Source organism: Lolium perenne, chromosome 1 (assembly GCF_019359855.2).
Source record: "Lolium perenne isolate Kyuss_39 chromosome 1, Kyuss_2.0, whole genome shotgun sequence".
Classification (NCBI taxonomy): domain Eukaryota; kingdom Viridiplantae; phylum Streptophyta; class Magnoliopsida; order Poales; family Poaceae; genus Lolium; species Lolium perenne.
Genome location: NC_067244.2, coordinates 221061452 through 221082618, shown reverse-complemented (window position 1 = coordinate 221082618; position 21167 = coordinate 221061452). Strand labels below are relative to the sequence as shown.

The 21167-nt window shown below is 46.0% G+C and overlaps 2 protein-coding genes and 1 long non-coding RNA gene across 3 annotated transcripts; 2 read left to right on the top strand and 1 right to left on the bottom strand.

Moving 5' to 3' along the window:
• Nucleotides 1-9513: 9513 nt before the first annotated feature.
• Nucleotides 9514-12040, bottom strand: LOC127327326 (uncharacterized). Its single transcript, XR_011749341.1, has 2 exons — nucleotides 11905-12040; nucleotides 9514-9883 (listed from the first exon to the last, which is right to left on the bottom strand). It is a non-coding gene; the product is annotated as an uncharacterized lncRNA (long non-coding RNA).
• LOC127327324 (uncharacterized) lies at nucleotides 10358-11730 on the top strand. The gene has a single exon (XM_051354102.1). The coding sequence runs from the start codon at nucleotides 10394-10396 to the stop codon at nucleotides 11606-11608; it is 1215 nt and encodes a 404-aa protein (XP_051210062.1). The 5' UTR covers nucleotides 10358-10393; the 3' UTR covers nucleotides 11609-11730.
• LOC127327322 (probable serine/threonine-protein kinase PBL7) lies at nucleotides 11908-14507 on the top strand. Its single transcript, XM_051354099.2, has 5 exons — nucleotides 11908-12553; nucleotides 12867-13048; nucleotides 13166-13355; nucleotides 13470-13861; nucleotides 14005-14507. The coding sequence occupies exons 1-5, from the start codon at nucleotides 12148-12150 to the stop codon at nucleotides 14305-14307; spliced, it is 1473 nt and encodes a 490-aa protein (XP_051210059.1). The 5' UTR covers nucleotides 11908-12147; the 3' UTR covers nucleotides 14308-14507.
• Nucleotides 14508-21167: the final 6660 nt, after the last annotated feature.

Sequence of the window (21167 nt, the reverse complement as noted above, 5' to 3'; positions counted from 1 at the left end):
ATATGAGCCAGGAGGAGCAGGCACAACCCATGGGGGAGGTGGACGCCAAGATCAGCAACAAAGCCAGATCAACATCAAGCAAGATAAAGCAACCCTCCAACAGCAGGTATTAGGCAACAAGTTAAGCATGGCATCTGTTCTTAGATTTGCATAATCACATGAGAGGAAATCTAGAGAAAACACCCAAACCAGCAGATCCATCTACCCTTCAACCAGGTTTTCACCTAGGAGGATTAGAGGGAGCTATTTCTCTCAGTCTTGCATAGTGGTGCTATGCTAAGTCATCACGGAGAATTAAAAATCAAGTCATAGTATCTGTTCTTCTCCAATATAGGCCTCAGTCTTTGTATCATTGGCAAGACTACAAAACTCAAGCAAGATCTGTCCTTATCAGTTTATATCTAGAAATAGGGGACATCAAGATCCAACTGTAAAATCCAACAATTGGAAAAAATCATCTCTTGGCTACTAATCAGCAACCAGATCATATTCAAGAATCTACAAAAGCATCACCTTGTGCACTACAACACAATATTGTCCAGAATCATATATGCATATGTTTTAGTCATCATCGTAAGCAAACCAGTAAAGCCATCAGTGCTTAATCAACATACTACATGCATCAACTTGGGGTCCAGAAAATAGATTCCAGGCCAACCAAGTACAACCTAAGTAGTAGTAGTATTTAATACATCAAGTAAATCATGCATCTGCAAGAAAGGATAGTTGTATCTTGCAGGTCTGAGCCCATAATGATAATATACAGAGGGATAACTAGAGTATTTCAGTTGACTGAACTTTCCTGGTTCAGTCAGGTAGCCACAGACCATCAGGTCATGAATGAGCAAATTATCTGAATGGAGGCATCACCCATAGCACATGGCAGTAACAAAACATTACTAGATCAGGCCACAATTCACAGGGAATAATAATTCTTGCCTCCACTACATGGGCATAATTTATTTAGCCTCACTACACACGCATGTATACCACCAGTAGCACAAATGGATCAGTAGTAAGGATGCAGCCAAACACTATAACCATGAACAGAGATGAGAGAGGTTTAGCTCACAGTGCCGTGGCGGAGAAGTGTTAATCGACGCCGAGGTTGCGTTTGAAGCGCCGTCCATCGGAGTCGAGCACAACAGCTCACAGCCCCATCACCAACACGCCACCAGAATACCACCACTTGAGGAATTAGAGCAGTCGGAAGCGTGGGAGCACGAGCGCCGTGTCAGCGACTGAACCAGCACAAGCCACGGTTAGCCATAGCGCCGTGTGTGAGCACAGGTGGTGTAGAGGTCCGTGGCGAAGTCAAGCCGAGAAGCAGCGGCGGCGGAGGGGGCCGAAATCGGCCGGAGCCATGCGAGGCAGCGGGGCAGCCATGGGAACCAGGCCGTGCGCGCGGGCGCAGTACGGCGCCAGGGAAGGTGCAATGGTAGAGAGTTTCGTGGAGACGTCAAGACGGGGTGAGGCGGCGCCGGAATCAACCGGCGATAGCCGGGCTCACCGGAGGCGAAGTTAGGGTTTACCAGAGAGGTGAGTTGGGGGCGAGGCCGAGCATCTCAACGGAGAGGAGACGGCATGGGGTATCAAGGCATCGCGTCGGCGGACTGTGGCGGCCGGCGTCGGTACCGGAGACGGCCGGCAACCAATCGGAGCGGCACCCTCGTCGGTGATGATTTGGGGGAAATCTCGGGAGCGTAGCGGCGAGGGAGAGTTGGAGGAGTAGAAAGGGGAGAGGGCGGCGAAGCCTCGATTGCGGTGACGCCGGAGTTGGCCAGCGGCCGGCCGGAGCGACATCAGCGCCATTAGGGAAAGGGGAATCGACTTGGAGCGCTCGAGGGTTTGCGTCGCGTGTGTGCGTGACTGAGAAACGAGAAGAGAGAGTGGAGGGTTTGGGTCGGTTTGGGTTGACCCCAAACTAGGCCAAGCCAGACCAGGCTTCTTGGGCCGATTGGCCCAGCAGCCTCATGGTCCACAGCCCAAATAACATTTTAATGTAATTCTTTTAGGAAATTCTTTTGAATAAAATCAATACTAGAAATCAAATGAAGTAATATTATTTGGCAACAGAAAATCTTAAATACAAAAGAACCATAATGTGAATTTTCCTCTAAATTTTAGAAAACCAATTTTACTCTTAAGCCATTAAGACCTAAATACTTAAAATATAATTTTATTGTTTCTATTTTTCACCTCAAGAAAGTAGTAAATATTATTTTGTAGTATAATTACATATACTACAACAATTGTTTCTTTTATGGTTATGTTTAATCACATGAAACTCCTAATTGACCACTACTTAAATTAAAAGCCTAAACCCTAATAGTGTTTATCCTTTTAAGTCTTTAAAAAATATATATATAGTGTTAAATCCATTATTACTTCTATCTCCAAATCAATAATAATTTCAACTTTACTACCAATTATCATTTTAATAATGAAATCACAATTTAGAAACCCTAATTCTAATATAAACAAATACCTTGGTCTCCTCATTTTATGTGATCACTCTAAAATAGTTTCAATCCTAAAACCCTAGGGGTTTAGCCCATGTGATAATAGCCACTTCACCTTTACATGTAAGACCTTAATAAACAATCAATGAGTGCATACTCATGATCCACTAAAATAAAACTAGGTACAATTCACATGAGACCATCATTTCATGTCTTTATTTTTGGTTAACACCTATATGATCCACTAGTACCACCTAGATATAAACCCTAGCTTGATACCTCATGTTAGCACCATTGATCACCATTCCTATATACCATACCATTGGAACCCTACCAAACCATGAAACCCTAGAAGAACCATGGAGAATAATCCTAGTACCAATATCTTGTGTAGTAATACACATCACATGCTCCTATTCCACTGAACCCTATTCAGGAAGTGATAAACCATCTAGTTTAGAAGCCATTAAGTATTACTTAGTGAAGAAAATGTGAAGCCATAATAAACCCTAACTTATAGCAACACTTTGACCATCATTCTTTAATATGATACCCATAATCAACCATAGTAATAAATTTGCTAATACTTGCTATGTATAGACCAATTCTATTTAACAACCCAACTAGTTCCTACTAAAGAACTAAATAAATCCAACAGTACATCCTATAAAGCCATAGCCCTAAATATAATAGTTCATATTCTTATTTAACATGTTCTTCAAAAGTTATTCTTTTGAAGTACATATGTTAATCAAACCATAGAACCTCTAGTTCTTATTTGAAGTACTTACTATTTCTAAATCAACATGTTCTTCAAAAGTTATTCTTTTGAAGTATAATATAAGTAATCATCAACCATGTCTTGTAGAACTTAAAATTGACAACTGCTCTTTACATATTATTCCACTACAATTCTTTGAATGTATGATTATTATGATGCATATATCATTTGGTTATGATGCTAATATAACCAAACCCTAATAAGAACCTTGTTTGAGAACCACTCTAAAAGTGCAACACACCCTAAAGAAATCTTTACAACTTATCAATCCTAAATCATCGGGATTAGGTTACGCTCGGGATGATTGCATCTCATACTATGCATTATAGCATCCTTGCCAATCTTTTAAACATCGTCCTTATCGGACGATGATGCTATTTCAGAATTTGGAGTTATTGCGCACCGAAGACCTTGCCTGCATAATCTTGCAGTCAAGAAAGGCAAGTTCATCACTTGCTCATGTCATTTGAGTATTTCTATCAAATTACTTGCAAAGTACTATGGTTATCACTATTGCATAAAAACTAAAACCACTACTTTCATAACTATGAATATGACTATGTGGTGGGCAATGGAACCATGGATTGTGTTGATATGGTGGAGGTTCCATTGCAAGGGTTTATATCCATCTAGGATTAAACAACAAATGTCGCCAGTGATTCTTGTGCCGTAATAACCGTGTTAACCATAAGATCTGGAGTGGGACGGAATAGTCAATTGTATTTCCACCTCTTGTACATCAACGGATGCGCTTTACCGTAGACCCTTGATCCAAGAGAGGACAAGTGGTACCCTTGATCCAAGAGAGGACAAGTGGTAGGGTGGGGGTCCCGATGAAGTCCCCACGGTAATTGCGGTCTATGATGGGTTGCAGCTGCCGGCGAAGGAGTTCATGGTAGAGACCTGAACTGTTGTCATGGTCGGGGGCCGTCCTTAATTTGTATAAGAGCACCGGCGAGGACCCAGGGTCGGAGTTTGCATCAACGGGTGGGTGTATGAGGTAGCGGAGGAATATGATTGGCTATGACCTTATACCGGGCCTCACACCAAAGGAAGTGTGGACGAGAACTATAGACTCGGTTGGCACCAAGGTTAAGATCTCTTATGGGTAAAGCAACACACCTCTGCAGAGTGTAAAGAACTGTGACCTGTCACTCCCTGTTCCGGGATATGGAACTGTGAACGCGGCCGGAAAGGAGCTCCATGAAGTTCTAGTAAACCGGTGAAGGCTGACGGACATAGTTATTCTGAATAAAAGCAACCTTTTGAAGAAATGGTTATGAAAACTTGCATTGGTATTAGACTTTCTGGTCTAATGCTGTAGCTAGTGCATTAAACACCTCTTTCCTATAATGAACTTGTTGAGTACGCTCGTACTCATCCCACTCTTAAATCCCCTGCTTAGGTATGGATGCATCGAAGTAGGATCTACAGTGTAACTCGAAGGCCGAGGAGTCAACAACTACTTCAAGAGACAGGACCCTGTCAGTGGAGTCGGATATCACATCCAACAAGGAGAAAACATAGTTTAGCCATAGAAGGGAACTAGCTTCCTAAACCTAGCTCCTATTTAGCTAGAATCTATTCATAACCCTATAGCTAGTCAAATACTCTACAAATAGAGTTTGTGATAAGTTTAGACTACGAGTCGTTCTTCTGGAGTTTATTTGCAGGTTTACCTCATTGTAAAGTAGGAGGCTGTGTGGATCTTTTGTAAAGAGTCTGTGTTGTAATTCTATAGACATGCCTTGGACCCGCATATGTTTCTGTTGTACCACTCTGAGCGATATAATACGAGTGGAACGGTGTTTCATTGGTGTTATATCAGACTTGCATACTACACCATGCAGTGGTATGCCGGGTCACCACAACATCCATAACCTTAGAGGTTTCTGTCACTCCCCCAGATTCACAGAGACATGAACCCACTATCGAGCATAAATACCCCCTCTTGGAGTTACTAGCAAAAACTTGGCCAGAGCCTCTACTAATAACGGAGAGCATGCAAGATCATAAACAACACATAGACATAAATTGATAATCAACATAACATAGTATTCTCTATTCATCGGATCCCAACAAACACAACATATAGAATTACAGATAGATGATCTTGATCATGTTCGGCAGCTCACAAGACCCGACAATTAAGCACAATGAGGAGAAGACAACCATCTAGCTACTGCTATGGACCCATAGTCCAGGGGTAGACTACTCACACATCACTCCGGAGGCGACCATGGCGGTGTAGAGTCCTCCGGGAGATGATTCCCCTCTCCGGCAGGGTGCCGGACGCGATCTCCTGAATCCCCCGAGATGGGATTGGCGGCAGTGGCGTCTCTGGAAGGTTTTCCGTATCGTGGCTCTCGGTACTGGGGGTTTCGCGACGAAGGCTATTTGTAGGCGGAAGGGTAGGTCAGGGGGCGTCACGAGGGGCCCAGGAGACAGGTCGGCGCGGCCAAGGGTGGGGCCGCGCCGCCCTACCTCCTGGCCACCTCGTGGCCCCACTTCGTTGACTCTCCGGTCTTCTGGAAGCTTCGTGGCAAAATAGGACCCTGGGCGTTGATTTCGTCCAATTCCGAGAATATTTCCTTACTAGGATTTCTGAAACCAAAAACAGCAGAAAACAACAACTGGCTCTTCGGCATCTTGTTAATAGGTTAGTTCCAGAAAATGCATAAATATGACATAAAGTATGCATAAAACATGTAGATATCATCAATAATGTGGCATGGAACATAAGAAATTATCGATACGTCGGAGACGTATCAGCGTCTCTGGAAGGTTTTCCGTATCGTGGCTCTCTGTACTGGAGGTTTCGCGACGAAGACTATTTGTAGGCGGAAGGGCAGAGTCGGGAGAGTCACGAGGGGCCCACACGCTAGGGCCGCGCGGCCAGCACCTGGGCCACGCCGCCCTAGTGTGGCGCCGCCTCGTGGCCCCACTTCGTCTTCTCTTCGGTCTTCTGGAAGCTTCGTGGCAAAATAGGCCCCTGGGCGTTGATTTCATCCAATTCCGAGAATATTTCCTTACTAGGATTTCTGAAACCAAAAACAATGAAAACAAGAATCGGCTCTTCGGCATCTCGTTAATAGGTTAGTGCCGGAAAATGCATAAATATGACATAAAGTATGCAAAAAACATGTAGGTATCATCAATAATGTGGCATGGAACATAAGAAATTATCGATACGTCAGAGACGTATCAGCATCCCCAAGCTTAGTTCCTGCTCGTCCCGAGCAGGTAAACGATAACAAAGATAATTTCTGGAGTGACATGCCATCATAACCTCGATCATACTATTGTAAGCATATGTAATGAATGCAGCGATCAAAACAATGGTAATGACATGAGTAAACAAATGAATCATGTAGCAAAGACTTTTCATGAATAGTACTTTCAAGACAAGCATCAATAAGTCTTGCATAAGAGTTAACTCATAAAGCAATAAATTCATAGTAGAGGCATTGAAGCAACACAAAGGAAGATTAAGTTTCAGTGGTTGCTTTCAACTTATAACATGTATATCTCATGGATAGTTGTCAATGCAAAGTAATATAACAAGTGCAATATGCAAGTATGTAGGAATCAATGCACAGTTCACACAAGTGTTTGCTTCTTGAGGTGGAGAGAAATAGGTGAACTGACTCAACATAAAAGTAAAAGAAAGGCCCTTCGCAGAGGGAAGCATTGATTGCTATATTTGTGCTAGAGCTTTGATTTTGAAAACAAGAAACAATTTTGTCAACGGTAGTAATAAATCATATGTATCATGTAAATTATATCTTACAAGTTGCAAGCCTCATGCATAGTATACTAATAGTGCCCGCACCTTGTCCTAATTAGCTCGGATTACCGGGATTGTCATCGCAATGCACATGTTTCAACCAAGTGTCACAAAGGGGTACCTCTATGCCGCATGTACAAAGGTCTAAGGAGAAAGCTCGCACTGGATTTCTCGCTTTTTGATTATTCTCAACTTAGACATCCATACCGGGACAACATAGACAACAGATAATGGACTCCTCTTTAATGCATAAGCATGTAGCAACAATTAATGTTCTCATATGAGATTGAGGATATATGTCCAAAACTGAAACTTCCACCATGATTCATGGCTTTAGTTAGCGGCCCAATGTTCTTCTCTAACAATATGCATGCTCTAACCATTAAATGAGTGGTAAATCGCCCTTACTTCAGACAAGACGGACATGCATAGCAACTCACATGATATTCAACAAAGAGTAGTTGATGGCGTCCCCAGGAACATGGTTATCGCACAACAAGCAACTTAATAAGAGATAAAGTGCATAAGTACATATTCAATACCACAATAGTTTTTAGGCTATTTGTCCCATGAGCTATATATTGCAAAGGTAGAGGATAGAAATTTAAAGGTAGCACTCAAGCAATTTACTTTGGAATGGCGGAGAAATACCATGTAGTAGGTAGGTATGGTGGACACAAATAGCATAGTGGTTGGCTCAAGGATTTGGATGCATGAGAAGTATTCCCTCTCGATACAAGGTTTTAGGCTAGCAAGGTTATTTGAAACAAACACAAGGATGAACCGGTGCAGCAAAACTCACATAAAAGACATATTGTAAACATTATAAGACTCTACACTGTCTTCCTTGTTGTTCAAACTCAATACTAGAAATTATCTAGACTTTAGAGAGACCAATTATGCAAACCAAATTTTAGCAAGCTCTATGTATTTCTTCATTAATAGGTGCAAAGTATATGATGCAAGAGCTTAAACATGAGCACAACAATTGCCAAGTATCAAATTATCCAAGACATTTTATCAATTACTACATGTACCATTTCCCGTTTCCAACCATATAACAAATTAACGAAGAAGATTCAACCTTCGCCATGAATACTATGAGTAAAGCCTAAGGACATATTTGTCCATATGCAACAGCGGAGCGTGTCTCTCTCCCACACAAAGAATGCTAGGATCCATTTTATTCAAACAAAACAAAAACAAAAACAAACCGACGCTCCAAGCAAAGTGCATAAGATGTGACGGAATAAAAATATAGTTTCAGAGGAGGAACCTGATAATGTTGTCGATGAAGAAGGGGATGCCTTGGGCAAATGGTGTGGCATTCCCCAAGCAAATGAACTGGACCGTCAACTTCCACACAATCTAATTATTTTCTCTGTCGCCATGCTCTGATGCGCGTTGCGCCAATGCCCTGCTCCCTGCGGTGATATCCTTCTCCCGAGGACCCCGGCACTAGGAGCATGTGACTATTATCTATGAATATCCCATTCTACATATACGTGGTGTCTCGGCCTATCATGGGCGCTATCGGAGCTTTACTTCAAATTTAGAGTAAATTAAACTAAAGCCCTGCACACTTATTATGGGTTGAGGGAGTATATGATCAATACATAATTCTTTGATTATCTATTTTCCACAACATTATGTTAAATTGGACCTGGGCCAAGAAATATCCATTACGATAACTGCACATGCTCTCCGACGCTTCATTTTGTTCAGTGTAAAATGTTCCATTGTATTTTTCTTATTAATTTCCTAGGAACAAGATTATGTTGTTAATGAATCGTGTTTAACAACAAATACATTGTTCATTACTATCTTTTACGGTTCTGTTTATGCAAGAAAGCAAAGACATCATCAAGATTAAAATGTTCCATTGTATTTTTCTTATTAATTTCTAGGCACAAGATTATGTTGGTAATGACTCGGTTTTAACACCAAATACATTGTTCATTACTAACTTTTACGGTTCTGTTTATGCAAGAAAACAAAGAGAACATCAAGATTAGGAAAATTGCAGTGTCATCAAGCAAGTATTGCATTTACATTTTTATAATGTTCAGAATTTTCTTGCATGCAACATTAATTCGGATTAGTGCTCCAGTATGAAAACATCCGAACCCAAATTATCAAGCACGTGATTTTCAAGCACCAACAGACATGAACATTATCAAGCACAAACATCACCAGGAAATCCAGATCAAAATGAAATTCGGATACAACAATCCAATAGACATGAATATTGTCTGTTTCTCGGTTCCAAACTTCCAATATGCATGTACATGATTTTCGTCCAAAAACCAACACACACAAAAAAAACAAATCTTCATAAAGAAATAAGAAGTATCCCAAGAATAGAGGGGAACCAATCCATCTACGGGTAGCCAGGGATCCTTGTGCGAAATTTTCCCCTGGTTGGGTTGATTAAAAGATCTGCATTAATCGAGCCGTTTGGAAAAAAAAATCAAGCTCGGATGGAAATCAAACTATTTGGCTTTAATTTTCTCCAACATTCCTGTATGCAGAATTGTAGATAGACTTAACAAAGATATTTGATTGAGTTTTTGCTCTGCGTGGACAAATTGGACCAACTCTTTTCAGAGGAAATGGGCGCCAATTTTGGTTTGCCGCGGCACAGCGTGAATTGATACTCGGGTTACAGTAGCATGTAGGCTTGCAAGCGGCGCGGGATGCAGCGAAATTTTTTCACTGTCCATGCATTAATTTCGATCAGATTTAATCACACGTTTTGCCGTGCTTCGCTTTTGCGAGACGACGCTTGACACCCTAGTAGCATGGATAGATATTGTGTGTCAAGCTGTGACTCATGGCATGGATTTGTGTTACCTGAAAATCGAAAGTACATGACACTTTTGAGAAGACGTTTTGCATAAGTAATAATAATTAAAAGACACATTAATTGGAGAACTACAAACGCCTTTCGTAGATAATGAGAAATAGATCAATACAAATGTGCACACTTCTCCAAATATGACGCTAGAACAATCTATACAACTCTAATGTGAAAGCTATCCTGATAAGGTTTTCTAGGTGTACGTCAGGTGTCATTTTGCACGGTTAAACCGATTACATAGCATTGGCAAACAGTCCAAAATTCTAGTTTTGCAAGCTCCAAATCCTGTCTACCTTATAACTCTTGGAAGCATTGCACACCTGCACTTCTACAACTTATTTTGTTCTTCTCGGATTTCTTCTTAATGTAAACCAACATTGCCGTGCAGACTACCAAGGTCCTGAACCTTCAGCTCGTTCCTATAAAAGCAACTCTCCACAATCTCATCACCAAGAGCACCGAGCTCTACAAACAAGAGTTTATTTCATTAGCAGTCCACACAAATGGCTAAATTGGCCTTCTCCGCGGCGGTCCTCTTGGTCCTCGTGGCCCTCTCCGCTGCTGAAGGGGATAACATCCTGCAGCTGCCATGCAAACTTCAGCTCCAGCAGAGCTCACTTGACTCGTGCCGGCAGGTCGTGGACAACCAGTTGGCCGCTCGGAGGCCCTTCTTCCTCTCTCCACAAGCTCTCATCGCCAAGTGGGTGCAGGCGCACTGCTGCCAACAGCTCCGGGACATTAGCCACGAGTGTCGTGCCACCGCCATCCGCCAGATCGTGAGTCAGTACGAGCATCAAGCCATGGTTCCACTCGGAGGAGGATCATACTACCCCGGCACAGACAAGGAACAACAAGGAGATGTACAACAAGAACAAAGCTGGAAGCAGCAGCAGCAACATCTGCAAGGACAAGGGTTGTTCCAGCATAGTGAAACTTCTCCGCAGCAGCAAGGGCAAGGGTGGTACCTTCCTGGCCACCCCGGCCAGACTGTTCCACAGCAGCAAGGGCAAGGATGGTACCTTCCCAGCCAAACTTTTCCACCGCAGCAAGGGCAAGGATGGTACCTTCCCGGCCAGACTTTTCCGCAGCAGCACGGGCAAGGATGGTACCTTCCCGGACAAACTTTTCCGCAGCAGCAAGGGCAAGGATGGTATCCCGGACAGACTTTTCCACTGAAGCAAGGGCCAGGGTGGTACATTCCCAGCCAGACTTCTCAGCAGCAGCAAGAGCCAGAGTGGTACCTTCCCAGCCAAACTTTTCCGCAGCAACAGCCAGGGCCGTACCGCCCCAGCCAAACGTTTCCACAGCAGCAACAACCAGGGTCATACCACCCCGGCCAAACTTTTCCGCATCAACAACAGCAGGGCGGAGGGTTTTCCGGCGATTCAACAGTACAGCAACAAAAGAAGTCCTTTGGCGACATCTGGCATAGCATCTTCCACCATGGCCAAAAGCCAGCAGCTGGACATGAGTCGTTCGGCGAGGCCGCACAGCATCAAGAGCAAGGGCCGTCCTACACCAGCGAAACTTTTCCACAACAACAGCACATGGAAGGGTCCTTCGGCGAGTCGACCACGAAGCAGCAGAAGGGAAGCCAGGACCCCTCCCACTTGCCACAACAGGAGGGACAAGGTCAGTCAGCCCGCCTGGAGTTGGTCACTAGGGCGAGGCAGGTCGCAGCGCAGCTGCCGGCGATCTGCCGGCTGGAGGGCCAGTAGGTGCTAGGCTAGAACTCTCCTTGCTCGCATGTTGCTTAGGCATGCATGCACCCCTTAGCTTGATAATAAATGTGACGTGTGGTCACTGTGTTTGATGCAACTATAATAAGAGTCCATGAATAATGCACAAAGAAATGTTTCTCCAGATATGGTGCTATACTGCTATATATGGGCTGCATGCCTCAACTCATTCTCAGCCAATGGATGAGAACATACTCCTATTTAGGATGCGAAAAATAAGGGTGTGGCAAAACCAATAGTACTAGAACTAATAACAATTAGGAGAAAAAACATACCAAATATGGCTTCTTGGCTTGAGACCTTTCATCACCCAAGCGTCCAAGAGAAAGAGAGACTTTCCCATTCACAAAGAAAGGAGTGGGAGGAAACCTGCGGTTGCTGAGCAGGTAAACGAGAGAACAAGTTCTTGCATACCTCTGCCTCTTGCCGCTACTTCCCACCGGCGAAAATTCTACTCAGCCGATCGTAATGATCGACACGAGAGTGCTCGCCCACTCTCGCGTCGATCCAGCAATTCGATGGGGTGCTGTTGTTCGTGGGTGCGTGGTATTTGCGCCAGGAGATGCAGCCGCGTGAGCCTGCCGAGCTGCAAGTGTTGCTGTTCGTGGATCCGCAGCCTCCCAAGCTGTACGTGTTGTTGTTCATGGATCCGCAGAGTATGTGGCAGAAAGAAGAGGGAGGCTGGGCAAGAAACATCGACATCAGAGACAAAGAAAACAAAGAGGAAATGGGGGCGCGGCTTCTGTGGCAAGACAGCACAAGAAGCGGAGGAGCCATTGACATCAGAGACAAAGAAGAAGAGGAAGAACGGGGTGACGAGCTCTGAGACGGACAAAAAAAGGTGGCTCAAGACCAGGATTTGGAGAAAGAAGAAAGCCAAGAACGATCAGTTGGCAAGCCTTGTGAAAGAAATTTCACTCGCAAGTAATGCCTTCCATCATCTTATTATCCATCTTTTTAGAGAAACTAAAATCGCCAATGTAGATCAATGTCAATGAATATTTGCACAACCCAGATATGTGTCAAGATCATATAAGTATTCCATCCGAAATCTGAGGGTGACAATTATTTGTTCGCACATGTAGCAGCACCAAATTAGTTTTGTTCAGGAGAGTTTGATCGCCCTCTTCTTGGACCAAATTTCCCATCAAATTTGTAATATCTGAATTAATTCATGTTTGAACAATGAAAACAGATTGAGTGAGCATTTCTAACTGAGCAAAGATGTTAAACGCAGATAGTCCCAAGGCCAGGGCTGCAGCAGGGGAGATACTACGGATCGGCAACCACAACATTCCTAGCAGGGTGTTTACATTTGGTCAATTGTCAGATGCGACCAATTCTTTCAGCCCGGAGAATCTCCTGGGAGAAGGTGGCTTCGGAAGAGTGTATAGAGGATACATTTCAGAGACCATGGAAGTAATAAAAATTCCTTCTCCTAGCTTCCCATTCTATGTTTCATTAAGTTGGCACCCCAAGATGTTGTACAACATACAACAGTAACACGTTTCCGATATAAATTATGTACATACCTAGGTCATAGCTGTTAAGCAGCTAGACAAGGATGGGTTGCAGGGAAACCGTGAGTTCCTCGTCGAGGTGCTGATGCTTAGCCTTCTTCATCACCCAAATCTTGTCACCTTGCTTGGGTACTGCACCGAATGTGACCAGAAGATTCTAGTGTATGAGTATATGCCACTCGGTTCGGTGCAAGATCATCTTCTAGGTAATATAGAATGATAATGTTATTGATCTTCAATCATATTCAATAGAGTTGGCTGATCAGAAATTACGATTGCGCATTTGCAAGTAATACCCATTTGGTACTTGAATTCTACAGATCTCACTCCAAAATCTCAGCCGCTGTCCTGGCATACACGGATGAAGGTTGCGGTTGGTGCTGCCAGAGGCCTCGAGTACTTGCATGAGGTAGCCAATCCACCAGTGATATACCGTGATCTTAAGGCATCAAATATTCTCTTGGACGGGAGCTTCAATGCAAAGTTAGCAGATTTTGGCCTAGCAAAGCTTGGTCCAGTTGGCGACAAAAGTCATGTCACCACAAGGGTGATGGGCACATATGGATACTGCGCTCCCGAGTATGCCATGAGTGGCAAGCTAACAAAGATGTCGGACATATATTGCTTTGGCGTGGTTCTCCTGGAGCTCATCACTGGGAGGCGAGCAATCGACACCACAAAGCCGACTCGCGAACAGATTCTTGTCCACTGGGTGAGATTTACATTTAGTTGACTGAGACTTTCACTTAGGAATCATACTAAATTGTAACCAAGTAAATAGCTCATACTTCAAATATATAAGATTGCCCATACTGTGAACAAGATGCTGCTTTTCTAAGTGTCATATATCTGCAGGCAGCTCCACTCTTCAAAGATAAGAAGAAGTTCATCAAGATGGCTGATCCACTGCTTGACAACAAGTTCCCCCTGAAGGGTCTAAACCAGGCACTTGCAATCTCGTCAATGTGTCTACAAGAAGAAGCAACCAGCCGCCCGCTAATCAGTGATGTGGTGACGGCCCTTACATTTCTCGCCGATCCAAACTATGATCCTCCCGATGACATTGAACCGCAACCTATATCAGGTCCCTTTTTTGACAGAGAATTTAGCTTAAGAGAACCTGAATTAGGTGAAAAAAGTTGCAGCAAAAATGAGTAGAAGGTTAGCTGAAGTGAATTCTGACACGAGCAGATGGTGAATCTAGCCAGCAAGGTTTGTAGAGGTACCAGATGGAGGAGGCACGAAATTTGTATGGTATCTCTAACTTCTTTGTAATGCACACCACGCATAGGAAGGATGTAACAACATATGGCATTCTTGAATGAGATCGGCCTAAGTATTTTATTAGGCATAACAAATTTTCAGCAGCAAGAGATATCCTGGTGCAAAAGTTGAGCCAGTAATTGATGGTAGAATGTGATTATGGACATTCGATGATTTCACATGCATGAAGATGACCAAAATTAAGATACAGTAGAACTAGTGTCAAATGATTGCCTATTGGACATGATAAAAATGAGATGAAATGGCATACCAACCACTACAGCCACACTACGCCCAACAATGCCTAATCGTGGCGCAAAACTTTCACCGCCTTCCACGGAAACAGCATTACTGGATCGGTAATAATTGTTAATCCTAAATATCACATCGCAAAAAAGAAAAGCTCCCCCTTAAATATTAGCCTTTTCGTTTAAGAATGAAGCAGAAAGGGAAACCCATTTCAGTAAGAGAGGTACTTAAACTGGATCTGGGATGCTCCCACATCAACAGTTGCAGAGCCAGTAGCATCAAGAGGCGACCGATAAATACCAGGATCAGTAGTTTGCTAGTATAGAATTTTCTCCAAAAAAAGTGCCCCTTTAAATGTATGACCAATAGTGTATTATTCATATAAAAAACTGAGCACGGAATTGTGTAATGTAATCCGGAGGGCTGCCAGCAATCCAATACGGTCAACTAGGGCAAGAATCGATCAATTCGATTCAAGCAACCAGTGGTCCGGAACTAATGCAGGCATCAGTTTGGTTCACGCCACATCTATGGCCTTTCTTCTTCTAGTACCAAATCGAAGCTAGCATTGGGTACAGTACAGTGTACAGGTACAGCAGGAGGAATCTGAACGCACCTACCCGGGCGGCGAAGCAGGAAGGAGACGGAGGGACGGAAATGGTACATAATCCCATCCACCGCGGCGCCGGCGAGCAAGGGCGCCTGGGCAAGCAGCCGCGCACGGCCATGGCTGATGGCTTCCAGTGCCAACCTCGGCACGCAGTGCAGCTCCGAGAGGAAAAGCGCAGCCAGTGACTCCCGGCGCCTCTGGTCTGGCGGCGAGCGGGGAGCGGGCGGGCAGCTGAGGTGGTCTCCTGCCGGCGGCCGCGGTCGCCCTCGCCCACGACCACGAGTTCACGACGCCGGAGCGGCGAGCACGGCTGTGCGGAGGCTGGGCCTAAGGCATCTCCAACCGGACGACCCAAACCGGGCCCGCGGGTCGAACCGGACAAAAACGCGGCCCAACGCGCCAAACCATCCCTAAACGGATGACCGCGACGTCCGGGACGACCTAAACCCGGCGCAAATCTGGGACGAGTTTGCGTGGCCGCGGACGCCGAATGTTGGTCGCTCGCGTCCTCCCCTTGTCCGCCCCTGGCCCGCCTATCTGTCTCCCAAAACACAAACCCCTCACACATATCTCCCGCCGCTCCGCCGCCAGCCAAGGACCGGCGATTTGTGAGCGGCGTCGATGCCGGCCACCGTCGTCGAGACACCGGCAAGCGGGGCGGAAGCATAGGTCGCGGCCCCGCGCTGCTTTCGTCGCGTCGTAGCAGAGTCGGAGGTCGCTGTCGCTGTTGTCCTCCCACCGTCGTGAGACGTCCCGCCGTTCGTAGCTGCGCCGTTGCCGCCGGAGGTGAGCTCTCGTGCACCGTGTTTGCAGACCGCAAGTCGGCCTAGACGGCCATGGCCTGCAGGTCCCTACGGACACATTGGATGGCCTCCGCCTGCGAGGTGTTCGATGAAATGGGCATACTAAAATTTGTCCGTTTTCATCTGTAGATCATGGTCGACAGCGACGACGATGACTACTTCTTCAAGAACTTCATCGACACGTCGTCAGACGAGGACTCCGACGACGAATTTTTCACGGATGCTGCGCTGATCATCCACGAGCACATTGTCTCGCAGATCCCCGTGCACCGGGGGTCGTTGCCGGGGCGCGCGGCCGCCTTGGACCGCAAAAGAGAACGCGGCCACGACTAGCTCTTCACCAACTACTTCCAACCCAAGGCATTGTTCACGCCGGTCATGTTTCGTCGCCGTTTTCGGATGTCCAGACCATTGTTCCGCCGGATAATGGATGGCGTCAAGCTCTACGACGACTACTTCAACACGAAAGTGGATGCAATTGGCAAGGTAGGCCTCTCTTCGTACCAGAAATGCACGGCAGCGATTAGGATGCTCGCATATGGCGTTGCTGGTGATTTCGTAGATGAGTACACGCGCATGAGTGAGTCTACCGGCTTGGAATCGATGTACAGGTTCTGCAGAGCAGTGATCGGTTCGTTCGGAGAACTGTACCTCCGGCAACCTAATGCAGAGGATACAGTTCGTCTGTTGTCAATCAACGCTTCCAGGGGATTTCCTGGGATGCTTGGCAGCATAGACTGCATGCACTGGGAGTGGAAGAACTGCCCCTTTGGTTGGCAGGGGGCATACAGCGGCCATTCTGAGGGGTAAACAGTCATTCTTGAAGCTGTTGCTTCACAGGATACATGGATTTGGCACTCATTCTTCGGAATGGCTGGCTCGCACAATGACATCAATGTGCTGCAGCGCTCTCCGGTGTTTGATAGGCAAGCGTACGATCAGTCCCCTGATGTGGATTTTGAAATCAATGGCCACCACTACACCAAGGGGTACTACCTTGCTGACGGTATCTATCCACCTTGGGCTACACTCATGAAGACAATCCGAAAACTTAACTCAGAGCAGGAGGCAAGGTTTGCCAAAGAGCAAGAGGCAGCCCGTAAAGATGTCGAGCGGGCGTTTGGCATCCTCCAAGCTCGTTGGGCTATCGTCAGACACCCTGCCAGAGCCTGGGATGTGCAAACTCTGTGGGAGGTGATGACCGCTTGTGTAATCATGCATAACATGATTGTTGAGGTAGAGCGGGATGATTCACTCTATGATAATGACTGGGAGGGCCAGGGAGAGTTGGTTACTCTTCAAGGTGGCCCGGCATCATTCCAGGAAATTCTTCATGCACACCATGAAATTCGAGATCTAGCTGTACACAACCAGCTGCAGGCAGATTTGATCGAGCACGTCTGGCAGCATGTAGGCAACAATGCTGCAAACAACAATGATGAAGGAAATTCGGAAGCCTAGAGCATTTGTATCGTTTTTTCAGTTTATTTGAATAATACTTTATCCTTGACTACGTGAACAATGTAATGTGTAATAAATTTTGAGTATTTAAACTATTTTATATATTTTCTAATTTATTTTGTGTTTTTTAGTAAATTTACAAGATATAAATGTACTGGACGGCGCCGTGACCCAAAACTACCGCGTTGGGCGCAGGATGCGACCCAAACGGACGCGCGGACACGGGGTCCGTCCGCGCGTCCGCGCGGCCACCCAAATGGTCCAAAACGGACGGTCCAACGCGTCCGTTTGGATCGCCGGTTGGAGATGCCTTTTTTTTTTTTTTTTTTGAGCCAAGGTTGGAGATGCCTAAGCCACGAAGTCGTGCATTGCGTTAAGCATCCAGACGGCCCAGCCAATTCGTGGATTTGCTGTGGCCGTCAGGCGAGATGTCAAAACTGGCTCGGCCCATGATTGATTTTTTTCCCTGCTCTTGATGTCGCAGCTGCCTGCTGGAAAGCCAGAGAGAATGGATGGAAAACTACGCCTCACCGCAGCTGTCTGTCATGAAAGCTGGAGCACGAAGCAAACAAAGAGGTCACCGTCGACGTCGCGGCCCTTGTGGTAGCCATTGCACCAGGTGTATCTCTCTCTTCTTTCTTGTTCGTTGAAACATTCTGGAGTACAACGAAAACTTCCAACAACAACAAAAATATCCGATACCTTTCAGTTTTTTCAGTTCAAGAGGCAATGTTTTGACTTCTGAACCACAAGACAAAAAATAATAATTTTAAAAGAGGACAAAAGATTTGTCGTTTTCATTAATTAAGCGGCAGAGATTAGTCGGTTAGGCCATCTCCAACGGGCCGACGCATTTCAGCGTCTGGAAATATCCGCGCGCGTCCGTTTGCGTCGGTCCAAATGGTCGAAATCGATCGCGCGTCCGTTTGCTCGGGGGTGGCTCCAGCGGCACGACGCATTTTTTCTCAAATTTCCATTTTTTATAACATGAAAACATAATTTACATAGTAAAAGAAAGAAAATAAAAACCCTAAGAACGCCTGCACCTACTGGTTCTCCTCGTCGTTGTCGATCACGACGAGCTCCGGTACCGCCCACGGCCAGTTGGGAAGCGGCGGAACATACGCCGGTACCGCCGGCGGTGGTGGAGGTGGAGGAGCCCAGGCCTGTGGTGGAGGTGGAGAAGCCCAGGCCTGTGGCGGAGGTGGAGGAGCCCAGGCCTATGGCGGAGGTGGAGGAGCCCAGGCCGGATGTGGAGGCCCCCACGGGTTGTATGGCGGAGGTGGAGGCGGCGGTTGAACCGGTGGCGTGGCCAAGTCCTGTAGCGCCAGTTGTAGGGCTTCTTCCTCTGTGAGGCCCGGCGGCATGATGCCGGTGGTGTACCGGGGCAGCGGCGGCTACACAGGTCGGTCCACCTCCGAGACGAGGACGCCTAGCCTCGCGATTTTGTCGTCCATCATGTTGTCCGGGTACTCAAACTCCCGGCCCTCCACCATGGCCAATTGCCATTCCTAGAAAATGCACGTTGCGTAGTCGTCGATATCTTCATTGGCCTCCTCGTTGTGGTACGCCATCGCCTCGTTGTAGTCCTCGTCGACGTCGACGTCGTCATAATCCTAGTCGTCCTGTGCAGGCGTCGGCTCCTGCCATCTTCGACGACGAGGCGCTGGTGGACGGTCAAAGGGGAAGTCTCTGTCGCCCATGAAGCCCGCCCTCCTCCTCGGATCTTTCTCGGACTCGAGATAGTTGCGCCAGCTATCGGAGTCGATGGCGTACGCGGGATCGGCACGCAGGTCCAGCGGCAGGTACTGCCTCTTCGCCGGATCTCGGCGCTCCTATCTGGCTCGCGCGCAGGCACGGGCGGGACGGGCACCCGGCGGTAGCTGAGCCGCCAGCCACCAGGCATGTGCACGTCCCTGATACATCTCAAACGTATCTATAATTTCTTATGTTCCATGCTACTTTTATGACAATACTCACATGTTTTATACACACTTTATATCATTTATATGCATTTCCCGGCACTAACCTATTAACGAGATGCCGAAGCGCCAATGCCTGTTTTCTGCTGTTTTTGGTTTCAGAAATCCTACAAAGGAAATATTCTCGGAATTGGACGAAATCAACGCCCAGGGTCTTATTTTTCCACGGAGCTTCCAGAAGACCGAAGAGCATACGAAGTGGGGCCACGAGGTGGCCAGACCATAGGACGGCGCGGCCTGGATGGGGCCCGCGCCGGCCTATGGTGTGGGGCCCTCGTGCCTCCACCGACCCTGCCCTTCCGCCTACTTAAACTCTCCATCGCGAAAACCCTATTACCGAGAGCCACGATACGAGAAAAATTCCAGAGACGCCGCCGCCAATCTCATCTCGGGGGATTCAGGAGATCGCCTCCGGCACCCTGCCGGAGAGGGGAATCATCTCCCGGAGGACTCTACATCACCATGATCGCCTCCAGACTGATGTGTGAGTAGTTCATCCTTGGACTATGGGTCCATAGCAGTAGCTAGATGGTTGTCTTGTCCTCATTGTGCTATCATGTTAGATCTTGTGAGCTGCCTAGCTATCATGATCAAGATCATCTATTTGTAATGCTACATGTTGTGTTTGTTGGGATCCGATGAATATGGAATACTATGTCAAGTTGATTATTGATCTATCATATATGTGTTGTTTATGATCTTGCATGCTCTCCGTTGCTAGTAGAGGCTCTGGCCAAGTTGATACTTGTAACTCCAAGAGGGAGTATTTATGCTTGATAGTGGGTTCATGCCTCCATTGAATTTGGGACAGTGACAGAAAGTTCTAAGGTTGTAGATGTGCTGTTGCCACTAGGGATAAAACATCAATGCTTTGTCTAAGAATATTTGTGTTGATTACATTACGCACCATACTTAATGCAATTATCTGTTGTTTGCAACTTAATACTGGAAGGGGTGCGGATGCTAACCCAAAGGTGGACTTTTTAGGCATAGATGCATGTTGGATAGCGGTCTATGTACTTTGGCGTAATACCCTAAGTAAATCTCATAGTAGTCATCATGATATGTATGTACATTATTATGCCCTCTCTATTTGTCAATTGCCCAACTGTAATTTGTTCACCCAACATGCTATTTCTTATTGGAGAGACACCACTAGTGAACTGTGGACCCCGGTCCATTCTTTTACATCTAATACAATCTACTGCAAACATTGTTCTCTACTGTTCTTCGCAAACAAACATCATTTTCCACACCATTCATTTAATCCTTTGTTTACAGCAAGCCGGTGAGATTGACAACCTCACTGTTACGTTGGGGCAAAGTATTTTGATTGTGTTGTGCAGGTTTCATGTTGGCGCCGGAATCCCTGGTGTTGCGCCGCACTACACTCCGTCACCAACAACCTTCACGTGGCTCTTGACTCCTACTGGTTCGATAAACCTTGGTTTCTTACTGAGGGAAACTTGCTGTTGTACGCATCACACCTTCCACTTGGGGTTCCCAACGGGCGTGTGCTTTACGCGTCATCAAGCTAAATTTCTGGCGCCGTTGCCGGGGAGATCAACACACGCTGCAAGGGGAGTCTCCCATATCCAATCTCTTTACTTTGTTTTTGTCTTGCTTTACTTTATTTTATTTACTGCATTG